Source organism: Oncorhynchus clarkii, chromosome 13 (genome assembly GCF_045791955.1).
Source record: "Oncorhynchus clarkii lewisi isolate Uvic-CL-2024 chromosome 13, UVic_Ocla_1.0, whole genome shotgun sequence".
Classification (NCBI taxonomy): Eukaryota; Metazoa; Chordata; class Actinopteri; order Salmoniformes; family Salmonidae; genus Oncorhynchus; species Oncorhynchus clarkii.
Window position 1 is genome coordinate 22,500,469 of NC_092159.1, and position 13,278 is coordinate 22,513,746.

The 13,278-nt window shown below is 44.2% G+C and overlaps 1 protein-coding gene across 3 annotated transcripts; it reads left to right on the forward strand.

Moving 5' to 3' along the window:
* The first annotated feature begins 771 nt into the window (after positions 1–771).
* Positions 772–13,268, forward strand: LOC139424635 (trichohyalin-like). Of its 3 annotated transcripts, none has more exons than XM_071176656.1 (6): positions 772–1,041; positions 1,487–2,426; positions 6,432–6,644; positions 6,785–10,318; positions 10,605–10,713; positions 10,883–13,268. In XM_071176656.1, the coding sequence occupies exons 2-5, from the start codon at positions 1,518–1,520 to the stop codon at positions 10,689–10,691; spliced, it is 4,743 nt and encodes a 1,580-aa protein (XP_071032757.1). In that variant the 5' UTR covers positions 772–1,041; positions 1,487–1,517; the 3' UTR covers positions 10,692–10,713; positions 10,883–13,268. The 3 variants fall into 3 exon arrangements, with proteins under 3 accessions (XP_071032757.1, XP_071032759.1, XP_071032758.1); XM_071176658.1 differs by having other exon boundaries at positions 10,605–10,709; XM_071176657.1 differs by having other exon boundaries at positions 814–1,006.
* The last annotated feature ends 10 nt before the right edge of the window (positions 13,269–13,278 follow it).

The following is a 13,278-nucleotide window of genomic DNA, read 5'->3' on the forward strand; positions in this document are numbered from 1 at the left end:
ACTGTTAAAACCGGTTTTATAAACTGGGTGGTTTGAGGCCTGATTTCTGATTGGCTGAAAGCCATAGTAAATCAGACCGTATACCACAGGTATGACTAAACATTTAGTTTTACGGCTCTAATTACGTTGGTAACCAGTTTATAATAGCAATAAGGCTCCTCTGGGGTTTGGGATTATGACCAATACCACTGCCACGGGCTGTGTCCAGGCACTCTGTGTTGCGTCATACATAAGAAAAGACCTTAGCCGTGGTATATTGACCATATACCACTCTTCCTCTGGCCTTATTGCTTTTATAACACTGGAGTAAAAGTATATTTTGCATATGAAAGTAGGTGGCTTTATGTTTCTAGAACCGTACCTCAATTTAGATGGAGTATTTGGCTGCCAGAGACAATTCGCCTGTTTATAAACCAAATAAGGGCGTGGAGTTTACTTGGTCTGGTCATGTGGTCAGGAAAAACTCCTGGCCCTGGACATAGTGCATGTGTATCAATGTGATGAAAAGACTAGCGGTGGAATTATGTTTGTAAGTTGTCATGCCTGATAGCTAAAAGAACTGCCATTGTTTCATTCCCCAGTTCAGTCAGCCGACCGATTTCTATAGATCATCTTTCACTTTGTAAATATGTAATTGAATAAAATATTCTGTCTAATATTGTAAGTGTGTAGTGTGTCATATTTCAACGCATTGAGCTTCACAGTCCTTTTCAGGGACACCTTCCATTGGTTTTGTATTAGAAAATCCCATGCACTTTCGCATTCTGCCCTATTGGTGGCAGTATTGGAATTTTTGGTCCTATGAAGCTGAAATAATTTAACTTGAATTAGGGGCCTGGAAACGAGTTTATTGTTTGATCAGTTACCGTTCTAACAATTGAACAATATACAATAGTATTTCCAAGTCAAAGCACTTCGATTTATTTCAGACTCTGGTTGTGTACGTGCACGTTATCGGTACCTCTGAAGATCCAGAACGAGACGGCGAACACAAAGGCCTGTGAAGGTAGCATTAGCGCGTTAGAAGGGGGCAGACGGGAGGTAAACAATTATTACAATCATTGCTTGCACCTTTTAAGTGGCAACGTGACTTTAGATTTGGATATTTTATACATTTTGTCGATATTCTCCTACCTGGCATGCTTACATTTGACAATATTTAGCTAGCAAGCTATATGCGGGCCTGCTCTGAAAATTAGATGACTACCTAGCACATTTCAGCTGACATTCAAAACAATATTTTACAAGCAGGTTGGCATTATATAAGTCAAATTTAACTACCTATATATTGGAACTTGTTTGTTAGAAGCCTGTTAATTACTTTGAGTCCTTATGTCTTGCCTTGAACAGGCATATCTGGGCAAAGAACATCCAATGTAGCATAATCAACGACAAAACATGTTTATATTCATCACATGCTTAACGTTAGTCTTATAGTTGTCACCCAGACACACAGTACAGTTCACCACCCCTTTATTCTCTGCAGAGTATCAGCCCAGCTCAGGCACCTTGGCAGAATGTACCCAATGGATCCAGAGAGGCGCAGTCACCAGAGGGAGTATGAAGAACCAGAGACATGCAGTCACCAGAGGGAGTATGAAGAACCAGAGACATGCAGTCACCAGAGGGAGTATGGAGAACCAGAGACATGCAATCACCAGAGGGAGTATGGAGAACCAGAGACATGCAGTCTGCAGATGGAGTATGGAGAACCAGAGAGATGCAGTCAGCAGATGGAGTATGAAGAACCAGAGAGATGCAGTCAGCGGAGGGAGTATGGAGAACCAGAGAGATGCAGTCAGCGGACGGAGTATGGAGAACCAGAGACATGCAGTCAGCGGATGGAGTATGGAGAACCAGAGAGATGCAGTCAGCGGAGGGAGTATGAAGAACCAGAGAGATGCAGTCAGCGGAGGGAGTACAGAGAACCGAGCTCAGGGCAATGGGACGATGGCCTTGAGACGAGAGGCAACGGCCAGGCCAGAGAGCTCTACAGTGAATACTCCAGCATGAGGAGGACTAGAGAAGGTTGGGAGGACTATGGTGCTTCCTCTGATATGAGCTACACAATGGACCCATCGTCCAGAGACTGGAGCGAAGGCTCATTGAGGGGTAGTGGTGCTCCCTTCTCCCCAGACACAGATGGGGACGTTGATGGAGATCCTGTGGAGCTCAGTGTGGAGGACCTGGAGCTCCTTCGGAACAGGATGGAGCTGGAGATCATCGAGGAACAGATTGCCCTTAAAAAAGCTGTTCTTGCCATGGAATTGGTTGGGCCTGAATCAAAGGCCATCTGTAAACAGAAGACGAAGGACAAGGACCTTGAAGTGTTACCAACAAATGTTTCCGATAACGATGTTACTCTTAAAGAGAGGGTGAATTGCATTTTGAGAAAGCGGGCATGGACCAATGAATGTCGCTCAAAGGTATGTGCTTGTTACTACATCTGTATTGATGAATCGATTGATTTTCTGATGTTTGATGCACTGTTCTGTTCCATTACATAGACTAAGGAGAGGCAGTTGAATAACCCCCAAGTGAAGATTTCGAATCAGTTACCCATAAACCTGTCCCCATTAACCATTTAGAGGTAAAAAAAAATAAAATATTAAACTGACCTTAGATCAGTATTCAGGGACAACGTAGGCTTGATAAGCATCATACATCTTCAAAGTCTTTCTTAGTTCTTTGTGTGTCCTTTTCAGGAAATGTGTCTTACATCGCAAACTCAACAGCACAACTTCACCACATATACATAAATACAATAGGGATGTGCATCTTTCCCTTTCAAGACGATTTGACATGCATCTAGATGTATGTGCTCTGATACGGGAACGATATGTTTTAGTTTGAAACGATTCGGTTTGATTAGAGAATTAATAGATTTGGGTTTGATACACTCACATTTGTAGCATAAACACATACATTTTTCATTCTGAATTGAAACGTGCTGCTGATTTAGCTCATAAGCTGGGCCTCTCAGAGCTGGAGCTGTGTGTGAGTAAACTATATAGAGTGCCTTAAGAAAGTATTCATACCCCTCGACTTTTTCCACATTTTGTTACATTAGTCTGATTTCTAAAAATGATTAAATCAAATTTTTCCTCACACAATCTACACACAATACCCCATAAGGACAAAGCAGAAACGGGTTTAGGCATTTTTGCTAATTTATCATGAGGGGAAAAGGAAACCGCACACTGCTCTTGATAGTATCACCGATCATTAAAAAAAACGAAATCACATTTACATAAGTATTCAAACCCTTTACTCAGTACTTTGTTGAAGCACCTTTGACTGCGACTACAGCCTCAAGTCTTCTTGGGTATGACTCTACAAGCTTGGCACACCTGTATTTGGGGAGTTTCTCCCATTCTTCTCTGCAGATCCTCTCAAGCTCTGTCAGGTTGCTGCACAGCTATTTTCAGGTCTCTCCAGAGATGTTCAAGTCTGGGCGCTGACTGGGCCACACAAGGACATTCAAAGACTTGTTCCGAAGCCACTCTTGCGTTGTCTTGGCTGTGTGCTTAGGGTTCTTGTTCTGTTGGAAGGTGAACCTTGGTCCCAGTCTGAGGTCCTGAGCGCTCTGGAGCAGGTTTTCATCAAGGCTCTCTCTGTACTTTGCGTCAGTCATCTTTCCCTCAATCCTGACCAGTCTCCCAGTCCCTGCTGCTGAAAAACATCCCCACAGCATGATGCTGCCACCTCCATGCTTCACCATAGGGATGGTGCCATGTTTCCTCCAGACGTGACTCTTGGCATTCAGGCCAAAGAGTTCAATCTTGGTTTCTTTAGGTGCCGTTTGGCAAGCACCAAGCGGGCTGTCATGTACCTTTTACTGAGGAGTGGCTTCCAACTGGCCACTGCCATTTAAAGCCTGATTTAGTGGAAGTTTCTCCCATCACCACAGAGACTCTAGAGCTCTGTCAGAGTGAACATCGTGGTCACCTCCCTGACCCAGGCCCTTCTCCCACGATTGCTCAGTCTGGCCTCGCGGCCAACTCTAGGAACAGTCTTGGTGGTCCAAACTTCTTCTATTTAAGAATGATGGACGGCACTGTATTCCTGGGGACCTTCAGTGCTGCAAAAATGTTTTGCTACCCTTCCCCAGATCTGTCTCGTAGCTCTACAGACAATTCCTTCAACATCATGGCATGGTTTTTGCTGTGACATGCACTGTCAACTGTGGGACCTTTATAGACAGTTGTGTGTAGAGGTCGACCGATTAATCGGAATGGCCGATTAATTAGGGCCGATTTCAAGTTTTCATAACAATCGGAAATCTGTGTTTTTGGGCGCCGATTTCCTTTCTTTTTTTTCTTTTTTTCGTAATGTTTTTGTTTGTTATACCTTTATTTAACTAGGCAAGTCAGTAAAGAACACATTCTTATTTTCAATTACGGCCTAGGAACAGTGGGTCAACTGCCTTGTTCAGGGGCAGAACGACAGATTTTCACCTTGTCAGCTCAGGGGATCCAATCTTGCAACCGTACAGTTAACTAGTCCAACGCTCTAACCATTGAACTCCACAAGTAGCCTGCCTGTTACGCGAATGCAGTAGAAGCCAAGGTAAATTGCTAGCTAGCATTAAACTTATCTTTAAAAAAACAATCAATCGTAATCACTAATCCATTTTAGCAGGCAATATTAACCAGGTGAAATAGTGTCATTTCTCTTGCGTTCATTGCACTTAGAGTCAGGGTATATGCAACAGTTTGGGCTGCCTGGCTCATTGCGAACTAATTTGCCAGAATTTTATGTAATTATGACATAACATTGACGGTTGTGCAATGTAACAAGAATATTTAGACTTAGGGATGCCACCCATTAGATACAATACCGAACGGTTCCGTATTTCACTGAAATAATAAACGTTTTGTTTTCGAAATGATAGTTTCCGGATTCGACCATATTAATGAACAAAGGCTCGTATTTCTGTGTGTTATTATGTTATAATTAAGCCTGATTTGATAGAGCAGTCTGACTGAGCGGTGGTAGGCAGCAGCAGGCTCGTAAGCATTCATTCAAACAGCACTTTCGTGCGTTTTGCCAGCAGCTCTTCGCAATGACAGCGCTGTTTATGACTTCAAGCCTATCAGCCTAATGGCTGGTGTAACCGATGTGAAATGGCTAGCTAGTTAGCGGGGTGCGCTAATACCGTTTCAAACGTACGTTACTCGCTTTTAGATTTGGAGTAGTTATTCCCCTTGCGCTGCAAGGGCCACGGCTTTTGTGGAGCGATGGGTAACGCTGCTTCGAGTGTGGCTGTTGTCGATGTGTTTGTTCCTGGTTCGAGCCCAGGTAGGAGCGAGGGGAGGGACGGAAGCTATACTGTTACACTGGAAATACTATAGTGCCTATAAGAACATCCAATAGTCAAAGGTATATGAAATACAAATGGTATAGAGAGAAATTGTCCTATAAATACTATATTAACTACAACCTAAAACCTCTTACCTTGGAATATTGAAGTCTCATGTTAAAAGGAACCACCAACTTTCATATGTTCTCATGTTCTGAGCAAGGAACATAAACGTTATCTTTTTTACATGGCACATATTTTACATGGCACACATTTTTACATGGCACATATTGCATATTGGCACATATTACTTTCTTCTCCAACACTTTGTTTTTGCAAAGTTTAAACCAAATTGAACATGTTTCATTATTTAGGCTAAATTGATTTTATTGATGTATTATATTAAGTTAAAATAAGTGTTCATTCAGTATTGTTGTAATTGTCATTATTACAAATAAATAAATTGCCCGATTAATCGGTATCGGCTTTTTTGGTCCTCCAATAATCAGTATCGGTATCGGCGTTGAAAAATCATAATCGGTCGACCTCTAGTTGTGTGCCTTTCCAAACCATGTCCAATCAATTGAATGTACCACAGGTGGACTCCAATCAAGTTGTAGAAACACCTCAAGGATGATCAATGGATACAGGTTGCACCTGAGCTCAGTTTTGAGTCTCACAGCAAAGGGTCTGAATACTTATGTAAATAATGTATTTCAGATTTTTATGGGGTATTGTGTGTGTGGATTGCTGAGGATTATATATATTTTTTTTGTCAATTTTGGAATAAGGCTGTAACGTAACAAAATTTGGAGAAAGTCAAGGGGTCTGAATACTTCCCGAAGGCACTGTATGTCTATGGTGTGTGTACTATGTAGGCACCTGATCTGGCCGTAAGGGAGACTAGACTAGACCCACCCCCCTGGCAGATTTGGGTGGACAATGTTTTATGGTTCTGAAATCGGAATAACCCACTAACTAACTTTGTCATTTTTAGTTAGTGGGTTATCTCAAAATTGAATGGTTTCAAAATCAAAATGTTTTTTCTTTCTGTTGGTCAGAATAGTTTGTTTAATTCTCTGATACTGGTGGTACCGGTACATTCAATATTTTCCTAAATTTACTCCAGGAGGCTGCCAACCAGAAGGTCCCTCCCAAGCTTGTTCTCCATCCGCCCAAAGTGGTCAAAAGCTTTGTGGAACGGATGAACGAGTCCATCCTGCACAAAGACAGCAGATTGAAGGGCAGCCTTACCCTGGACGTCCATGAAGAGGAGCATCCTCTGAAACTCAAAGTGGAGGCTTTATTGGCGCAGCGACGCAATCCCATGGTGAATAAGGAGGTATGTACTATGTACCATATCTGGGATCAATTGTGTTTTGGAAGCGGACCAGCATACACGTTTAAAATGTATATAGCTGTTGCAGTGGATGGTTATTTGTTGACATTTCCTCATGTTTGGTCCCTTATCCCATTGTTCAGGACAAAGCAGCCAAGGGCTTCCAGCACTTCCTCAATGTCCTCAACAAAGGGGTGGACATCGACAGGCTCTCAAAGATTGTCAACAATTTCAAGGATTTACCCTCTATGGGAGAGGAGCTGCCACAAGGTCAGCCGCCTCCACTTCATGGCCAGCCCGAGACCAACTCTAAGAGTGAGAGGAAGGTGCCCTCTCGCAAAAGGCGCTCCCGATTTGATGAGTTCCCACAAGGTTCGTTCAATATACTCTGGGGTCAGCCCACACTACTCGGGGTTCAGCCCAATCCGTTTGGGGATCTGTTGCGTCAAGTGGCCCAAGCAGGTAACGTTCTGCCACAGCACCGCAGTCTCTTACAAAGTGGAGGAGGAGAGATTGGGCAACATAGCCTTAGCTTAGGCTTCATCCAGGCTATGGATAGCCCAAAAAACAAAAAGCCCAAGTCTACACAGGTGGAGGAGAAGAGGAAAGGGAGGCTTAAGTCCAAGTCTCCACCTGTTGAGGAGAAGAGGAAAGGGAGGCTTAAGTCCAAGTCTCCACCTGTTGAGGAGAAGAGGAAAGGGAGGCTTAAGTCCAAGTCTCCACCTGTTGAGGAGAAGAGGGAAGGGAGGCTTAAGTCCAAGTCTCCACCTGTTGAGGAGAAGAGGGAAGGGAGGCTTAAGTCCAAGTCTCCACCTGTTGAGGAGAAGAGGAAAGGGAGGCTTAAGTCCAAGTCTCCACCTGTTGAGGAGAAGAGGAAAGGGAGGCTTAAGTCCAAGTCTCCACCTGTTGAGGAGAAGAGGAAAGGGAGGCTCAAGTCCAAGTCTCCACCCGTTGAGGAGAAGAGGAAAGGGAGGCTTAAGTCCAAGTCTCCACCTGTTGAGGAGAAGAGGAAAGGGAGGCTCAAGTCCATGTCTCCACAGGTGGATGAGAAGAGGAAAATGAGGCCTGAGGATGAGCAGAAGTACGGACAGATCCAGAGCCTGCTGCAGACTGTTGGGCTGGATCTGGGGGTGGAGGAGTTGGGCCGACTGAATGACAGGATCCAGGAGAGGCTGTATGGGAAGAAGAGAGACCTGGGGAAGAAGGGGGGCAAGAAAGAAAGCGTGTGGGGGGTTAAGAAAGAGGAGAGCAAGAAGGACAAAGAGGAGAGTGAGAAAGATAAACAGAAGGAGAAAGGGGAGAGTGAGAAAGATAAACAAAAGGAGAAAGGGGAGAGTGAGAAAGATAAACAGAAGGAGAAAGGGGAGAGTGAGAAAGATAAACAGGAGGAGAAAGGGGAGAGTGAGAAAGATAAACAGAAGGAGAAAGGGGAGAGTGAGAAAGATAAACAGAAGGAGAAAGGGGAGAGTGAGAAAGATAAACAGAAGGAGAAAGGGGAGAGTGAGAAAGATAAACAGAAGGAGAAAGGGGAGAGTGAGAAAGATAAACAGAAGGAGAAAGGGGAGAGTGAGAAAGATAAACAGAAGGAGAAAGGGGAGAGTGAGAAAGATAAACAGAAGGAGAAAGGGGAGAGTGAGAAAGATAAACAGGAGGAGAAAGAGGATAGAGAGAAAGATAAACAGGAGGAGAAAGAGGATAGAGAGAAAGATAAACAGAAGGAGAAAGAGGAGAGCGAGAAAGGGAAAGATAAAGAGGAGAGAGCATGCTCAAGTAAATGTCACAGTATTACCTTGTTATCAGATAGCTCCAACTCCAGCCCTCCTTGCCATCGGTGGACCGCAAAATACAAACGCTCTAGCACCAGAGACCAGGACCGAGACAGAGACAGGGGCAGATCTGAGAGAGACAGAGACAGACGCTCAAGCACCAGAGACCAGGACAGAGACAGGGGCAGATCTGAGAGAGACAGAGACAGGTGCAGATCTGACAGAGACAGGTGCAGATCTGAGAGAGACAGAGACAGACGCTCAGGCACCAGAGACCAGGACAGAGAGAGATACAGAGACAGACGCTCAAGCACCAGAGACCAGGACAGAGAGAGAGACGGGGGCAGATCTGACAGAGACAGGTGCAGATCTGAGAGAGACAGAGACAGACGCTCAGGCACCAGAGACCAGGACAGAGAGAGATACAGAGACAGACGCTCAGGCACCAGAGACCAGGACAGAGAGAGATACAGAGACAGACGCTCAGGCACCAGAGACCAGGACAGAGAGAGATACAGAGACAGACGCTCAGGCACCAGAGACCAGGACAGAGAGAGATACAGAGACAGACGCTCAGGCACCAGAGACCAGGACAGAGAGAGATACAGAGACAGACGCTCAAGCACCAGAGACCAGGACAGAGAGAGATACAGAGACAGACGCTCAGGCACCAGAGACCAGGACAGAGAGAGAGACGGGGGCAGATCTGAGAGAGACAGACACTCTAGTACCAGAGAGCTGGATAGATATAGATGGTGGGAGACAGAAAGGAAAATACACTCTAGTACTAGAGACGGGGACAGAGAGTGGGACAGGAGCAGATCTGAGAGAGACAAGGACAGAGAGGGATGGTGGGAGCGAGACAAAGAGTGGGATGGGGACAAGGAAAGCTTCCGGGGGTTTTACCCATACTCCAACGATCCTACACACCCTCGTGCATCTTTGATGGCAACCGACCCAGTGCAGTACTCTCAGTACATGGCATACCACGGCAGCCCCTACGCCAGTGCCTTCCCTCCAGGGTGTAGCTTTCCCCCTGCTACCGTGTTCCCTAGTACCATGCCCCCGAGTATCGTGCTCCCTGGTACAGTTCCCCCCCCTAACCCCCTTGGGTATCCACTGTACCCCAACTGCCCACCTTCTTACTATAGTGGCACTCCAGAAAGATTTTTCCAGCCATACACACAGGCCACTGGAAACCCTCAGTTCACAAACATGGATGAACAAGTGAGGGACCCAGACGCATCCCTGAGCATCCCTGAACAGGAAGTAGAGACTGTGTGGCCCAGACTTGTCCATCCCAGCATAAACCAAGACTCAAAGCCTGCCGGACTAAACCGTTTGAGTATAAAAATGCAACTGAAGAGGCAACGCTATCGGATTAACTTGATTAATCGCAAAAATATACAAGAATTGAGGCAGCTTAAAGAAACTCCTCTGGCTGCCAAGGAGCCCGGTACAAAGAAAGTGCCAGAAGGAGATGCAGTCATAGAAGGGGAGAAATTGCATTTTGTGGTCCCTCCGGTGGCTACAAAGTATTCTGGGGCACCCTCTAGAACAGGATTCCCAAATAGAAAAGGGAGAAAGGGGAAAACACTGGAAGAAAAAGGAGGTTTATTCAACCAAGGTTTATCCATGAGAAACAGAGCCTATATGACAAGGTGGAAACTGCGTTTGGCGGAGGCGGTTGCAAAAGGCCTTGAGGTCCCCTCTGAACCAGAGCCCAAGACGGCGCCAGAAGCGGAGGACAAATCATTGACAGAATGGCAGAGGGTGTTTGCAGACTCTGTGGCGAATGTGGCTGCAACGGACCTATTTGCCCTCTCTGAACCCGAGGCTGAGAAAAAGCCAGACTGGGAGACAGAGCAGAAAAGGACAGACGAAGAGATGAAGGTGAAATTAAAGAAAAAGGTTTGTGACATTTAGAGTTCGAGACTACATTTGCTCGAATGAATCAAAGTACTGTCTTTGCTATGATATGTACTTCACTAATTTGTGATGTCCCCTATTGGTTATGAAGAATGCATGTCTGCATCTATTCTAAACGTTAATACATTTCATCCCCAGAGAGTGGCAGAAACACCAAAACCTTGATATATGTCCCTCTTGATTTTCTACTAATTAAATAGTGAGGATTTGAGAGATCAATATGACCAAGCCTTTTTAAAGACAATAATTCTGTTGTTTTTTTCCGCAGCTTGGCGAGTTCAACCTGAAGATGAAGCAGAAATCGACGCATTTAAAAGAAGTCCCATCAGAAGCCCCATCAGAAGCCCCAGCATAACCTGAAAGGGCGGCTGTTGTAGGTAAAACAGCTTGAAATTCAACATCTGTTTCATGTCAATGAATTTGTAGTCAGATCACACCTTAAAATGTAAGATGTCACTAATAATACCTAGAGAATATTTTATTTGTGACACTCACGCAATGACATCATTCATCTCAAGTCTTCTTCTTTTCTGCTGATCTTCACAGTGCGTCATGAGCTCACCTCCCCTCCAAACCTGCTGCTGACCCATCCAGACCCCGTGGACATCCGTTGGCTAACATTCTCTTTATCTAATATACACTCACTGGCCAGTTTATTAGGTACATAAACGGGTCGGATCCTCCTTTTCCTCCAGAACGGCCTGAATTGTTCGGGGCATTCTACAAGTTGTCTGAAATGTTCCACAGGGATGCTGGTGCGATGGCATCACGCAGTTGCTGCAGATTGGACGGCAATACATTCATGCTGCAAACAGCCCATTCCATCTCATCCCAAAGATGCTGTACTGGGTTGAGGTCTGAGGACTGCACAGGCCACTCAAGTAAACTGAACTTGCTGTCATGCTCCAGGCAATGTTTTTTCACTCCTCGATTGTCCAGTGTTGATGATCACATGCCCACTGGAGCTGCTGCTTCTTGTTTTTAGCTGTGGAACCCGGTGTGGTCGTCTGCTGCAATAGCCCATCCGTGACAAGGATCGACAAGTTGTGCATTCTGAGATGCTGTTCGGCACACCGCCATTTTTTGTCTGTTTGTGGCCCGTCTGTTAGCTTACACGATTCTTGCCATTCTCTTTTGACCTCTCATCAACGAGTTGTTTTCGCCAACAGGACTGCTGCAGAATGGATTTATTTTTTTTATCATTCTAGTGGTTAGAGCGTTGGACTAGTAACCGGAAGGTTGCAAGTTCAAACCCCCGTGCTGACAAGGTACAAATCTGTTGTTCAGGCAGTTAAAACACTGTTCCTAGGCCATCATTGAAAATAATATTTTGTTCTTAAACTGACTTGCCTAGTTAAATAAAGGTCAAATAAATTCTCGGTTAACACTAGACACTGTTGTGTATGAAAAGCCCAGGAAGGTGGTCAGTTGTTTTGTACATTCTAACGTTCAATGGAACAGTAACTGAATGCCTCAATCCCTATCTCCCTGCTTTATATAAAAGAGTCTGTAAGAGCGATCCATTTTCGTAAATGGGGTGGTGTACCAAATTAACTGGCCGATGAGCGAGTTGTTTTTGGGAGTATCTGTTCTTTATTTGACTATTTTTTATTTTTGACAACTTTTACTTTGCTACATCCGTAAAGAAAAGAATGTACTTTTTACTCAATACAATTTCCCTGACACCAAAAAGTACTCATTACATTTTGAATACCTAGCAGGATGGGAAAATGGTCCCAATTCACATACTTATCAGAACATCCCTGGTCATCTCTACTGTCTCTGATCTGGCACATTGTGCCGTCTGGTTAGCTTAATATAAGGAATTAGAAATTATTTTACCTTTTGATACTTAAGTATATTTTAGCAATTACATTTGACTTTTGATACTTCGGTATCTTTAAAACCAAATACTTTTTACGTAAGTAGTATTTTACTGGGTGACTTTTACTTGAGTCATTTTCTTAAATTTTGCTCAAGTATGACGATTGGGTAGTTTTTCCACCACTGATTGCATTCTACCACCAGAATATTTCTAGATTTGTACACTGAACAAAAACATAAACGCAACATGTGAAGTGCTGAAGAAAAAACAAATCCAGGAAATGTTCCATATGCACACATTTGTTTATATCCGTGTTAGTGAGCTTTTCTCCTTTGCCAAGATAATCCATCCACCTGACAGTTGTCATAAAGAAGCTGATTAAACAGCATGATAATTACACAGGTGCACCTTGTGCAGGGGACAATAAAATGGCCACTTTATGTACAAATGTACAGTTTTGTCACACAACACAATGTCGCGGATGTCTCAAGTTTTGAGGGAGAATGCTGACTGCAGGAATGTCCACCAGAGCTCTTGCTAGATCATTTAATGTTGATTTCTCTACCATCTCCGTCGTTTTAGAGAAATTGTCAGTACGTACAACCGGCCTCACAACCGCAGACCACGTGGGGGGTGCTGTGGAGCATTTCTGTCTGTAAAAAAATATTTCTGATTGGCTGAGCCTGGTGGTGGGTGGCCCTGGCTGCCAAGTGGGTGGGCCTATGCCCTCCAAGGCCCAACCATGGCTACACCTCTGCCCAGTCATGTGAAATCCATAAATTAGTGCCTAAAGAACTTATTTCCTTATATGAACTCTAACCCAGTAAAAACATAGAAATTGTTGCATGTTGCTATTATATTTTTGTTCAGTATAATAATACCACCATAGGTTTGTCTTTTGGCCATATCCTCTGAGGATTCATATTGAAGTTTTTTTTCAGTGTACTGTATGTTCAGATTGCTTTTATGGCATGGGCAGTACCAGGAGGTTGTTTTAGTTATAAAAGCCAGGAAACTGTCTAACTATTTTCAATCCCAAGCTTATAGATCCTGTCCTGTTTCATTTTGTATATATTTAACTGAATAAACTGCTTTCTTTGTATCTCAGGACTAAGTG

Excerpts from the sequence above, each read along its gene's own strand:
- LOC139424635 (XM_071176656.1), top strand. The coding sequence starts at position 1,518 with ATGTACCCAATGGATCCAGAGAGGCGCAGTCACCAGAGGGAGTATGAA. Across the intron at positions 2,427-6,431 it reads CCAATGAATGTCGCTCAAAG|GAGGCTGCCAACCAGAAGGT; the intron begins GTATGTGCTTGT and ends AATTTACTCCAG. Across the intron at positions 10,319-10,604 it reads AGGTGAAATTAAAGAAAAAG|CTTGGCGAGTTCAACCTGAA; the intron begins GTTTGTGACATT and ends TTTTTTCCGCAG.